Source organism: Arvicola amphibius, chromosome 6 (assembly GCF_903992535.2).
Source record: "Arvicola amphibius chromosome 6, mArvAmp1.2, whole genome shotgun sequence".
Lineage (NCBI taxonomy): Eukaryota > Metazoa > Chordata > Mammalia > Rodentia > Cricetidae > Arvicola > Arvicola amphibius.
In genome coordinates this window covers 51578747-51590992 of record NC_052052.2, presented here as the reverse complement: position 1 = coordinate 51590992, position 12246 = coordinate 51578747, and the positions used below count along the sequence as shown (strand labels likewise).

The following is a 12246-nucleotide window of genomic DNA, read 5'->3' as shown; positions in this document are numbered from 1 at the left end:
AGTCAGAAGACAAGAACATCTTGTGCGTACAAGATGCTTCATTCCCTCTGCCCCTCGCCTTCACTGCAGGGCCCACCCCTTGAGATGGTCCTACCCACATTCAGGGTAGATCATAGTTGGGTGTTAATTAACCCAATTAAGAAAATTAAATTCATTAGTTCATTTTACATTTACTTATTTAGTGTATACGTACATGTGTGTGTGTGTGGGGGGGTACATCTGACATGGGTGGAGGTCAGAAGACAACTTACAAGAGTTGATTTGCTCCTTCTACTATGTGGGGTCCGGGGATCAAATGCAGGTCATCAGCCTTGGTGGCAAGTGCCTTTACCCACTGAGTCATGTCCTCCTCTCACACTTTGCTCATTCTTGACACATGAATCACTGTGGAAGTGGAGTAGTGCTTTGCCTAGAAATATATCATTGTTCCTTTGAAATAGAAAGAAAATAAGACATGTGTATGCATGTTTCTTTCATGTCTTCTAGGGGATTCCAAGCGAAACGTTATTATGTGGCTGGACCATCGAGCAGTCAGCCAGGTTCACAGGATCAATAAGACCAAGCATGGTGTCCTTCAGTACGTGGGTGGTGTGATGTCTGTGGAGATGCAGGCCCCTAAGCTTCTCTGGCTGAAGGAGGTGAGTGTGTGGGGTGAGGGTAGGGTACGGTTGTCGAGGGGCTCCTTCTCCGTGGACTAAGAATGCCCTGTCAAGTCTGCACTGTTTGGTTTTCCCCAGACAGTCTGGAGGAGCCCATCTTCTTGGTTGGGTTGCAGTTAATCTTTCTTTCTCATACACAGGTGTCAGGCACTATGGTACTTTACGTACCATCTTCCTGAACCCTGTCTCTCTGTGCAGTGGCTGCTTTCCTTGTCTTGAGACAGAGCTTTCCTTTCCGCCCTGTTTCACCTCAAGGTCAAGATCCAGCTCTACTCCCTGTATGCTAGGATTATAGGTATGCATTATTAAGCTCAAGTGCTTTTTTCTTTTCTTATGGTGTCATGCCTCTGTTTTGTAGATTAGGAGACTTAAGATCATTAGGAGGAGCCACATCACCAGAAGTGACACAATAAGTGTGCGGGAGAGTCAGAATTTGAACTTGCAATCGCTTGACTCCAAACCAATTCTCTTAATATACTGCGTTCTGCCAAAGTTCAGAGAGGTCAATTGCCATTCCAATTAGAAAGTGTCGGGGCTGGGATTCCAGTCCAGTCCTGACGAGAGCCTTCTCTATCTACACACTCTTAGCCCCAAATTATTCATCTTTGGCCTTGTTGACATTCACGATGTCTCTTTCTCATTTTACCTGCCCTTGAGTTTCCCTGCCATTGAGCCATACAGTGATCATGGTCAAAGCTCTGGCAGGTGGTTTCCATTTCCAGATGTTAGCGCTCCTTTATGGAGTGTGGCAAATGGTGATGTCAGCTTAATGGCTCCCCTCAGAGATGGATGGGTGAGAAAGTTCACCTCCTCTGGGAACCTGGGACTTAAAACCCCTCGGTGGTCTGCTGCATAGAGAATCCATCACCTGAGCCAGGGCGTGTGTGATTCATTACTGTCCCCGGAGTGTCAGGTGGTATGAGGCATCGGTTATTCCGGTTGTCGATCGAGGTGGGTAGAGAAAGGGAATCTGGGAAGGTGCCGCAGCCTCGTGAACATGGAGGAAGCAGTGAGGCAAGAGGAGGGCCATGTTTATCAGAGCAGGTCTGGCTAACTGCCTGTCTCTTAAATCTGCAGAAAGCTGCCCATGGTTGCTGCATTTGAAAATGGTCTCTCTCAGGAGTCAAGGGTTTTTGAGAATCTGATTGCACCTCTGCAAAGTCATTCTTATTTCAGAGACCTCTCTTTTCTTTCTATTTAGTGGGAGAATAGGGTCAGTTCAGTTTTAAGACTTAACCCAGGTGGGCTGAAACATACAACAGAATGCAGAACTGCTGTGCACTGCCACCGGCTGCGGGTGTCCCAGGCACCAATTAGCTTAGTTCTCATAAGTCCTGCCTGTCATCAGCATGGGACACGGAGACAGAGAGGACATATGATTTTACCAAACCCATGCTAGAACCAGAATTTAAAGCCTGTTACCGTTCCAGCAGGTACTGAAAGGGCTCCATAAAGTAAACCACTTGGACTGGGACAGGGAGCAAGGGTGGTGGTGTTCTTTAAGATTACCCAACCTTAACATCAAGACAAGGACATGGTTGAGTGCATTTCTCTTTGTGGGCATATAGAAGGAAAGTTGTATTGAGTTCGGCGCAGATGGTCCTGTGTTTACATGAGACTGCATGTGCAGACCTCAGGACCTATACTGTCTTATACTGTACTTGAGATCAATCTTCAATACATAAAGTCAAAATATAATTTCTAGGTGAGACCACAGTGTCTGTAACTTCCTAAGAACATCTATGTGTTCATTTTTGTCATGCTTCATTTTGCCAGTTGATACTTCCTCAGGAAAACTGGTGATCCCTAGGAATGGGGGGCACAATGTTGATACCAAACTCAGTGTGGACACCAGGCATGAAACACTACTGCTGAGAACTCTCGGACTCAAGCAATCCTTCTGCCTCAAATTTCCAAGGAAGCTGTAACTACAGGCCTGCCCTGTCGTGACTCTCTAGGTATTATTTTTAGAAATACAATTTGCTTTTAAAATATTTTTAGGAAAGGTCAAAACATTGCTTTTCTGCTTATTCATGTTTCTAAAAGTGAACTTAAGATCGGCGTGGTGTTTTGTTTTCTCCTTGTCTTGTTAGCATGCATAAGAATTCCTGCTGAACATCTTTTTGGCGTTGACATGACCGCGTCTCCTCAAAGGTCTTCATACGGCACTTCTGAAACTTTAATGTGTAGCTGAATCACTGGAGGTCTGGTTAAGCCGTACGTTCTGTGCCAGCAGCCCCAGGGCAGGGACTAAGAACAGAAGAGTTTCATTCCTAGAAGGTTGTTGGGTGATGTAGATGCTGCTGGCCTGAGGGTTTATAAAGCCCCTGTCAATTTTATGCTTGACTCTTGTACTATGAAGAAAAGCATGCATGTTATGGGGACTAAGGAAAGGGCCATTGCTCTTCATTCATTAGCGAGAGATACAGGAATGTTAGACAGCTTCAGTAGAGCTGGTCAAATACATATTCATTAAGAATGTGAGATTCTGTGCTCTTCAGTTTATTAAGCTGCCATTTCTCTACTCATTAAATAACTTATTACTATTATTTTATTTGTGTATTTGTGTATGGGTACACCATCCACTGTCATGTGGTTTATGGAGGTCAGAGGACAACTTTTACAATTTAGTTCTTTTCTTCTGCCATGTGGGTCCCAGGGATTGAGCTCAGATTGTTAGGCTTGGCAGCAAACACCTTTACCCACTGACCAACTTGCTACATCATTTCTATATTCTTTTTTATTACTGCATTTCTAAGTCCTGACTGAGTTCCTGTTATAAACCAGCAAGTGCTGGAAAGACACCAGGAAAAAGGGGGACAATAGGAACTAAGCCTTAGCCTAAACAAGCAGAGAGTCCATGGCATATACTAAATAAAGTTTGGGGGAGTTGGATGAATGGAAACAGAGCCATAGGATGAAGACATTCCGAGCACAGTGAGCACAATGATAGAGGGACATGCAAAATGTCCTGGGAGAAAAAAAAAATCTTTCTAGAGGCAGATAATTTGGCTTGAGCCTCAGGGTCCACATGGAGGCTTTGTCTAGTAGTTAAAACAGGAAGGATTTTCTTGACATATCCTATGATGTAGTTTGGGTGTGGCATATATGTCGAAGGGAAAGATGGGACTTTAGTGAGTGTAATTGGAGAAAAGGTTAGGTAAGTAGCCTTTTAAGGGCTTAAGTTGGTGTGCAGTTTGGTTGATGGTTATGAAGTTGGAGGGGGAATGTCTTATATCTTCACCAGGGATGTGAAGACTGCGTAGGGCAAGGGAATGTGTGCATAAGAGCTGGAACGTTCTCACCTACCATGGAAGCCTCTAGTGATTCTGTTCCTGGATAAATAAAACCGCATGCACCCTGGCCCAGCGGATGGCATGTGATGCCATTTATGTCCTTGCTCACTTTAATTCATACACGGGAATCTAGTTAGACTCCTCCAAACATAGCCGGTTCTTCGCACCTCAGTCTTGGCTGGGGAATGGCAGATTGGACTCTCCTTTCCAGTGTTTTCCTGTCGGACTTGTTAATGGGGGGCTTGGGAGCTAGGAAATTGTTTCACACCTTCAAATGTTGAAGAATATTCAAAAGGATATTTCGTGACTCGTGAAAATTAAGTGAAGCTTAGTGGCTGGGGCTAAAGCTTTACTGGTTGGTGCACACCCACATCCAATCATTGTTGTAGTATCTGTGGCAACTGTTTTGTTACACATGAACAGACGAGACAGAAACTATGTGGCCTACAAAAACAAAAATATATTTGGCCTCGGCCTGGAAAGAAAATATTCGTTGGTCTTGAAGGTGATCTTCCTCTGCCTAGAAGGGTGTTTTCTGTGCAGCTGACTCTTCCTTGTCAATAGGTCTTTGTTGTAAGAGGGCTGCTTGTTTGTTTCCCATACCCCCTGCAGCTCAGACCCGAAATAGTCACACAGAAACTATATTAATCAGAACAATGCTTGGCCCATTAGCTCTAGCTTCTTATTGGCTAACACTTATATCTTAATTTAACCCATTTCTAGTGATCTGTGTATCGCCACATGGCTGTGGCTTACTGGGTAAAGTTCCCAGCATCTGTCTCTGGCAGGGCTACATGGCTTCTCCTTACTCTGCCTTCTTCCTCCCAGAATTCAGTTTAGTTTTCCCTGCCTAGCTAAGTTCAGCCTTACTGTAGGTCCAAAGCAGTTTCTTTATTCATGAATGGTAATCACAGCACACGGAGGGGACTCCCACATCAGGTCTTGGCTGTCCATGTGCTTCCTTCGAAAGCCTTTCCCTCCAATCAGAAGGCTTCCATTTACACCCTTACTGGTACAGTTCTACATTGTAAACATGACATGATGTTATGTCAGTTTCCCTGAAGGTTTCTGTTGTGTTTGCTTCCTTTGATCATTGTAATCCATGGGTGGACAGAAGTCAGTTCCAATCCATTTGTTCACTGCTGTGTCCCTAACCCTTGCCTAGAGGGTGCAGCACAAAGGTTTTGAGTAATTTCGGTGGCCTGATAAGGTGCTCTAGGGAGAACCAATGAGAACAGAGTTAGTTTTAGGGATACACAGGGCAGTGAGACTGATTAGGCTGACCACTCTTTCATAATTAGGCCATTCTGTGTTCCTTTCCTTAGTCTGGGATACCATGTCCCAGGAAGGCAGACTGAGTTTGGAGTTTAGATATCTTTTGAGTCAGAAGGGATGTACTGGGACAGATATAGTTCTTGGGCAAAAAAAAGACTGGGATATAGTCTTATAATATGGAATTTAAACATGTCCTTTACATTTAAGGTTTGCTTGATTTAGGTTGAAATACATCTCCTTAATATGAATTGTCAGATAAAAGGAAAAGTGCCAGTTGAATTTTTCATAAGCCCAGCAGCTGAGATTTTCCATTTGACCTTAGTGATTCTGACTCTCATCTTAATGAAGGCCAAGTGTAAATTAAGTTCTGCCATCCTGGAGCAGCTAGAGTTGCCTGTGTTTATCAACATGAAATACTGTAGCATAACAAAATGTAGGCTACAGGAGGTCAGGAGAGTTTGCAGCTGACGCTGATGTGAATTCTGACATCTCTGTGTTAATGCGACATGAGTAGCTGGCCTTTCTGGGACGCCTGGAGAGACTGCAGACTGGCTTTCCAGTCAGTTCCCTGTCCTGCCATTGTCCCCAGAGCATGAAACAAATCATTCAGCCCTCCATGTCCATCCATTCCTTATACTTCTGTTTGCTCCCGGGTGCACTGAGAAATGAGTGTCGGTTCCTGCTCAGAACCTAATTAGACCTAGTTGGTTCTCACATGCCTTTCCTGGCCCCTGTAGAGGCCGGAACGGATCCTGGGTGTTGGGATGTGGAGTGGTAGGCTCCTGCCATCTGAGGGAAGTACCAGTTGAGTGCATTGCAGTAGTAGAAATGTTGAAAAGAAACTCTACTGTGCATCAGAAAGATCTTACTTCCAAATTCCAGTCCGTTGGTTCTCAACCTTCCTAATGCCGCAACCCTTTAATGCAGTTCCTCATGTTGTGGTGACTCCCCCCCCCCCCAACTATAGCCTTATTTTCGTTGCTACTTCATAACTGGAATTTGCCACTGTTATGAATCATAATGTCAATCTCTGTGTTTTCTTAGGTAACCCCTGTGAAAGGATTTTCTGACCTCTAAAGGGGTTGCGACCCACAGGTTGAGAACCACTGATCTGGTTCTTTCTGTCAAATAAGAGGCCTGCCACCTCTTGTTGGTACTATTCCTGCCTTGATTATTCCATTTTTCTTGATGATATCATAAACCCTTTATCTTAAGGTTTATTCTAATCATGGAACTTTTTGAAAGATAAAATATATGTTCATTTTTTTATATGTACCATTTTTTCATCTCTAAAGTCACAGTCTTAGAAACTGCTGCCTTCCTTAGGGTAGCTTCACAGTTCACATGCAGTCCTAATTCTTCTCCTGCTCAGGTGCTGGAGCTAATACAGAGGTTGAGGAACTTTGAAAGACACAGCACAGTTCTACAACAATGACAACAAAAGGTGTTGAGGATTTGAAGCCAGACATGTCGTGTATAGATCTCTTTGATACCACTAACCAACTGTAGGACTCTGGAAAAGCTAAACAAACATCTTGAAGCCTCAGAGTCCTGGACTGTGATAATACTAGCCTTGGAGAATTGTTTTAATTTGACGGGATTCTTGGAACATGGTTTGTGCAGTGGATATTTACAAAGTCACTTCACTTTTCAGCAGTTCTATTTATTTATTTTTTTCCTTGGGAAGGGCACTTCAGCCACATGCTATTTGTGACTGAGAGAGTTCTAAACATTAGAATGTCTTTCCTCATGGAGCTGGCTTTTATATATAGTGAATGCTTCATGAGGACTATGCTTATTGCTTAGGGGTTAAGTGAGCATGTGAGGCTGTCAGTGACAATCAGGAAGCAGGAAGTAGGAAGCAGGAAGCAAGAAGCAGGAAAGGACCAGACTGGCCCAGTCATTGTGTGATACCTGCACTAAGACAGCCGGCCCCGGCCTAGACCAGGTAATCAGTGAGAATCTTTTCCCCTCTTTCCCTAAACTTGACCAGGAACTCCAGCCCCCATGCTATGAACATTTTATTTTGCAACGATCATTTTATTATGACACCACTCTTGTGGAGTATGTTTTATTTTTCTTGTATTACAGATGAGGAAGGTGAAGCTCAAAAGAGTTAAATGATTTATGTTCTCTGGCCTGGAAAGAAACCAATAGCTTTGTTAGGGTTCTGTTCTCTACCCATATTCTGTAGGCACCTGCATCAGCCTGTATGGATGTCCCAAAGGAGGCTCTGCTGCTGGGAAATTAGTCTGATCAGAAGAGAAATAGGCCAGCCAAGCTGAGAGAACAGAGGCAGGAACTAGATGCCAACAGTGGTTAGTGAGTATACAATGTTACTGAGATACTGCATATCTAGTACTTGCAAGCATTTTTATTCCCATTAATTCATCTAATCCTTACAACTATTTGTGAAGTAAATATCATCTTTTATGTGTCAGGAAATAGGTACAGAGACATGGAGATTGCCCAGAGTCACTCAGCTAGTAAGTGTTCAGGCTGAGGTTTGAGCTTTGACATTTTCCATTCAGAATATGGGCTCATTGCCATTTTACCCCACTGTTTCTGCCATGCTCTCCATGAACTAGTTCAGGAAAAGACTGTAGGTGGCAGAATTCAGAGGCTCCGAAGCCGTGAGCACTTGGTGGTGGGCTTGTATTTTTGTTTTTCCTTTAGCAAGGGTCCCTGGGTGATAGGCACTGTGCTAAGATTTGGGGATCTCCAGGTAAATAAAAGAGGTGAAGGACCTGGATAGCTTCTGGAGATCTAGTTTACAGAGGCAGAAAATAGACATGAAGGCATATGTATGTATGTATGTATGTATGTATATACGTGATTTTGTTTTCTGGAAAATGCTGTGAGGGATTTGGGGTAGACAGCTTAGGATTCATTTTGATGGTTTAATTGGACCAGAATGATGAGATTTTTAGGAAGAGGCACTGCATTCCCTGCAGGAAGGAATTCACCTCATGAAATCAGCTGAGGAAGTTAGCAGCGCTGGGCCCTCTGAGCTAGGTGGGGAGCAGGCTGTGGTGTGCTCAGAAGGGGCCAGACCAGAGCATGCGCAGCCTTGGAGCCCAGGGCTGAAGTTTGAACTTTATTCTAGGAGCAGTAAGATACGGCTGGTTGGTTTTAAATAAGGGTGTGACACAATCTGTTTTGTGACTTAAAAAAAAAAAAAAACCCGTTCTGGTGTGATGCTATGCTAGGCAGATAGTAAGTATTTGTGTGACAGTAAAGCCTATACTGGATTGTTAGAGAGAAAAAACATTAAAATATTGAATGCACAGACTCCTAAATATATGTCTTCTGAGGAATTAGTCATACAGAGAACAGATGAGTTGCAGAGAAGGAAAGCATCACTAGTGGAGCTCTGTCCTTGATTAGATCCTTGGCTGTGGGAATAGCAATTTCATTCTTTGCTTCTTGATAATTCCCCATGAAAAAAAAATAGCCTTGTAACCACAGCCAGATTTTTTGGTTGATAGAACTTGGTTATTCGACAGGGGAATTATTTTCTTCTTGGACCTATTTCCCTAAATATCACTGAGGAATTTCGTGTAAGCTCCATTGTTTTCATCTCATTGAACAGCTAAGAAAACCAAGGCTCAGAAGGCCTCCATGGCATCCCTGAAGGGCATGAGCTACTTTCAGATTGTCACTTGGCTCAGCCTGCCAGAGTGCCTAGGCTCTAACCAGCACCCCTACTTCTTACTCTTAAAAGTCATTCATTTATTCCCCCCTGTTTGTCATAAGATGGTAGCCCACAGACCGAGGCAGGCCCCTAGACAAGTTTTGTTCGATCCACCGTATATGGAAAAAAAGCAATTTTGAATATTTCCAATACTTAAAGACTAAGCAATTTCTCATAAAAGTCTAGATTTTCTGCATATCTGGAAAAAGAAAAAAGCTGACAGTTCCAGGATCACATAGCTGTGCATGAGGGTGGCTGGTCTGAGAAGGCCTGCCCTGCTGGAGGGGCTGGCACAGTGGTCCCCACCCAGACTGTTAATCCTTTCCCCTTCCAGCCCTCCTTTCCAGGCGTTTGCATTTGAGATCCAGGCTGTGGGAACTCGTTCAAGGAATCCATCATTACTTTTCCTATAACAAACACTGAGCGCAATGGAAAGACTCTCCAGATGGTGAATTCCTTGGTCATTGGCTGTGATTCCATGCCAGATTCTTTACACCTCTGGGTCTTTGCTTAGTTTTTTCCCTTCCTCCTGGCAAACCTATAATAATTTTTCTCTTTCCTTGAATACATACTAATTGCCTAAGACTCAGATTCCCCTTCTCCTGGAAGCCGTTCTTGACCTTGGACATCTAGTGTTGACCAGGGCCCTCTTCTGTGTCCTGTGTAACATTCTTTGTGTTATCCCTACCTTGGGAACTATTACACTGCACTGTACCTGATTGACCCATGTGCTGCCTAGCATCTGGAGCTCCACTGAGTAGCTCAAGGTAATAACACAGTATATACATGGGAGTATGGATGTGTGCATTCAGTTTTGAATTATTGCCACGTTTGATTGCTGAGCATATCCTTCCAAAGTAAAGATCTTCTGTATGCTCAATCTAAGTTTATTTTCTCTTTCCCATCATGGGAAATGATGATTAGAGGATTATTTATCCTTTCTACCAGGGCCTGTCCGTTGGTTTCAGATCTGTTACTCAAGTCTGGGACTTATCTTCCAAGTGTTGTGAATACAGGCTCTAGGAAGTAGATGAGGGTCCTGAACTCTCTGCTATGCCCTTGCACTCTGGCAATGAGTACACCCTCCCCCCACAAGTTCTTCCCCTTTTCCTACAGGAGAAGCTAAAACTTTTCTGCTAAACAAAAAAGTCTTTCTCTAGAATGCTTGTACCACAGCATTGTGCGTCAGGATCAGATACCCCAGCATCTGAACCTTGAATCTGGTAGTGTCCATTGTCCTGGGGTGCTTGATGGGTTTTCTCCAGGGTTTTCTGTTGTAAACTGTCCTAAAATACACACAGAACAAGGAGGCCAGAACCCTGTACTCTGAGCTCCTATTCCAATTTACATATTTGACTTATGCTATATAAGTTCTGTCTTAGTTTTATAGTAGAACAGGATGATGGAAAAATGTACACTAGGTAAAGAAAAGTTGCTCATCTGTTTACCTAGCCATATTAAAAAAATGCCAGCTATTCCTGTAATAGTATTCTTTGTGTATTTTACTTTATGGCTTTTGGTAGTCTTTGACCTATATTCATTTCTTTTTTCTTTTCAGTCAGGGTTCAGATTTAATCCCTTTCTAACTTTATTTGCCTCCCAAAATCTTTTATCTTTTTGTTTTCAATACATCTCAACTGGTTTCCCCTCCCCCTGTCCTTCCCATTATCCTTCCACCTCTTCTCTCTTCCAGATCCATCCCCCGCCCCAGAAAAGGTCAGGCCTCCAAGGACATTCACTGAACATGACATAGCAAGACACAACAAGACTAAGTACAAATTCCTTCATCAAGGCAACCCAGCAGGAATAAAAGGGTCCCAAGAGCAAACAAAAGGGCCAGAGATAGCCCCACTCCCACTATCAGGGGTCCCACCAAAACACCAAACTAGTAACCATATCATATATGGAGAGGACCTGACACAGACCCATGCAGGCTCCATGATTGCCACTTCCCAGTTGAAATATGTGAGCCATGCTCTGCTGGTACTCTGGGCCCTTTTGGCTCCTACATTTCTTGCTCCCTCTCTTCCATGGGGTTCCCTGAGCTCCAAGCGTAGGAACCTGATGGAGATCTCTAATTTGTGTTCTCTCTCCATCTAACATTTGGCTGTGGGTCTCTGCATCTTCTCCTATCAGGTTTGAGGATAGGGTCTCAGTGAAGTTCTTTTAGACTTTATTTTACTTTTCTGTGACACTGTATTTCTTCCTCATTTGGTTTGTTGGATTCTTAGTTCCCAGAGAAGGGCTCAGAACTCTTCTTACTATTGAGTGTCCAGAGCTGAGCCTGGTGTTTGGCATTGGAAACACAGTAAATGTTAATTGAAGGAATCCATGTCTCTTGACCAGGCAAACTGACGACTGTAGTATAGTGCAAATTCTAATTGGTCTTAAGTATAAAAACTCAGAGATAGATATCGGGGTAAAAGTTAAAGGATCAGAGAAGTAAAGGAGCCAACAACTAGAGAAACCTCTTACCTCTACTGAACCCTCAAACCAAAGGCTCAAGATCCTATCTCCACCCACCTTATATTCCTGTCTCTATCTCCCTATTGCTGGGAGTAAAGGTGTGTGCATTCCAAGAACTGGGATCAAAGGCAAGAGATCCCAAGTGCTGGGATCTAAGGTGTGTGCTACCACTGCCTAACCTCTGTGATTAACTAGTGACTAGCTCCACCCTCTGATCTTCAGGCAAGCTTTATTTGTTAGAGCACAGACAAAATACCACTACACTGTAGTACTCAGAGCACATGCCCAGTTAGCTTGCTGCCTGGTTTCTTAACTGTTGTGCATGCATGTCCATTGCCTCTAGGAGTGGAGATAAGAGAAAGGTGGCTTGATGCTCATTTGGCATGAATAGATGGTTTGTTGAGTTTAATAAAGGTCTCTGTGCACAGTAGCTAAAACATATGACACCTATTGTAGGAAGTCAAAAAGACACTTAGGAAGCAGTTGTCATGCATATAAACTTTCACCTTGGGATTCTGGAGGCCCAGGGCCAGTCATGTTCCTTCAGGAGGCAGAAGACCAGAGTCCAAAAAATAAAATGAAATTAAACAGAAGATTCTTCTGCAGTGGTAAGCCTCACTTCTCTGAAGATCTTGGTTGGTTTTACTGCTCCCACCTCTTGCCTTCGCAATGAGAATCATTGTTCTGCCATATAATAATATATTCATTCATTCAGTGATTTAGATTTTCGCTAACTACCCCGTACATAGCCCTGAGCCTGACGGAGAGGCCAGGAGGGAGCCAGGCTTGTTCTGTACCTCAGTGAACTCCAATTTCTAGGACCTGGAGCAAGAGAATGTGAAAGCCGTTCTTTCCT

At 43.6% G+C, this 12246-nt stretch overlaps 1 protein-coding gene across 6 annotated transcripts in view; it reads left to right on the top strand.

Moving 5' to 3' along the window:
• The window catches only part of Fggy (FGGY carbohydrate kinase domain containing), a 368123-nt gene that overhangs the window by 34076 nt on the left and 321801 nt on the right, over nt 1-12246 (top strand). For all 6 annotated transcript variants that reach the window (XM_038332750.1, XM_038332754.1, XM_038332751.1 and 3 more), the window contains exon 4: nt 487-638. In XM_038332750.1, the coding sequence (XP_038188678.1) occupies nt 487-638 (152 nt within the window). The remainder of the gene's footprint in view (nt 1-486; nt 639-12246) is intronic.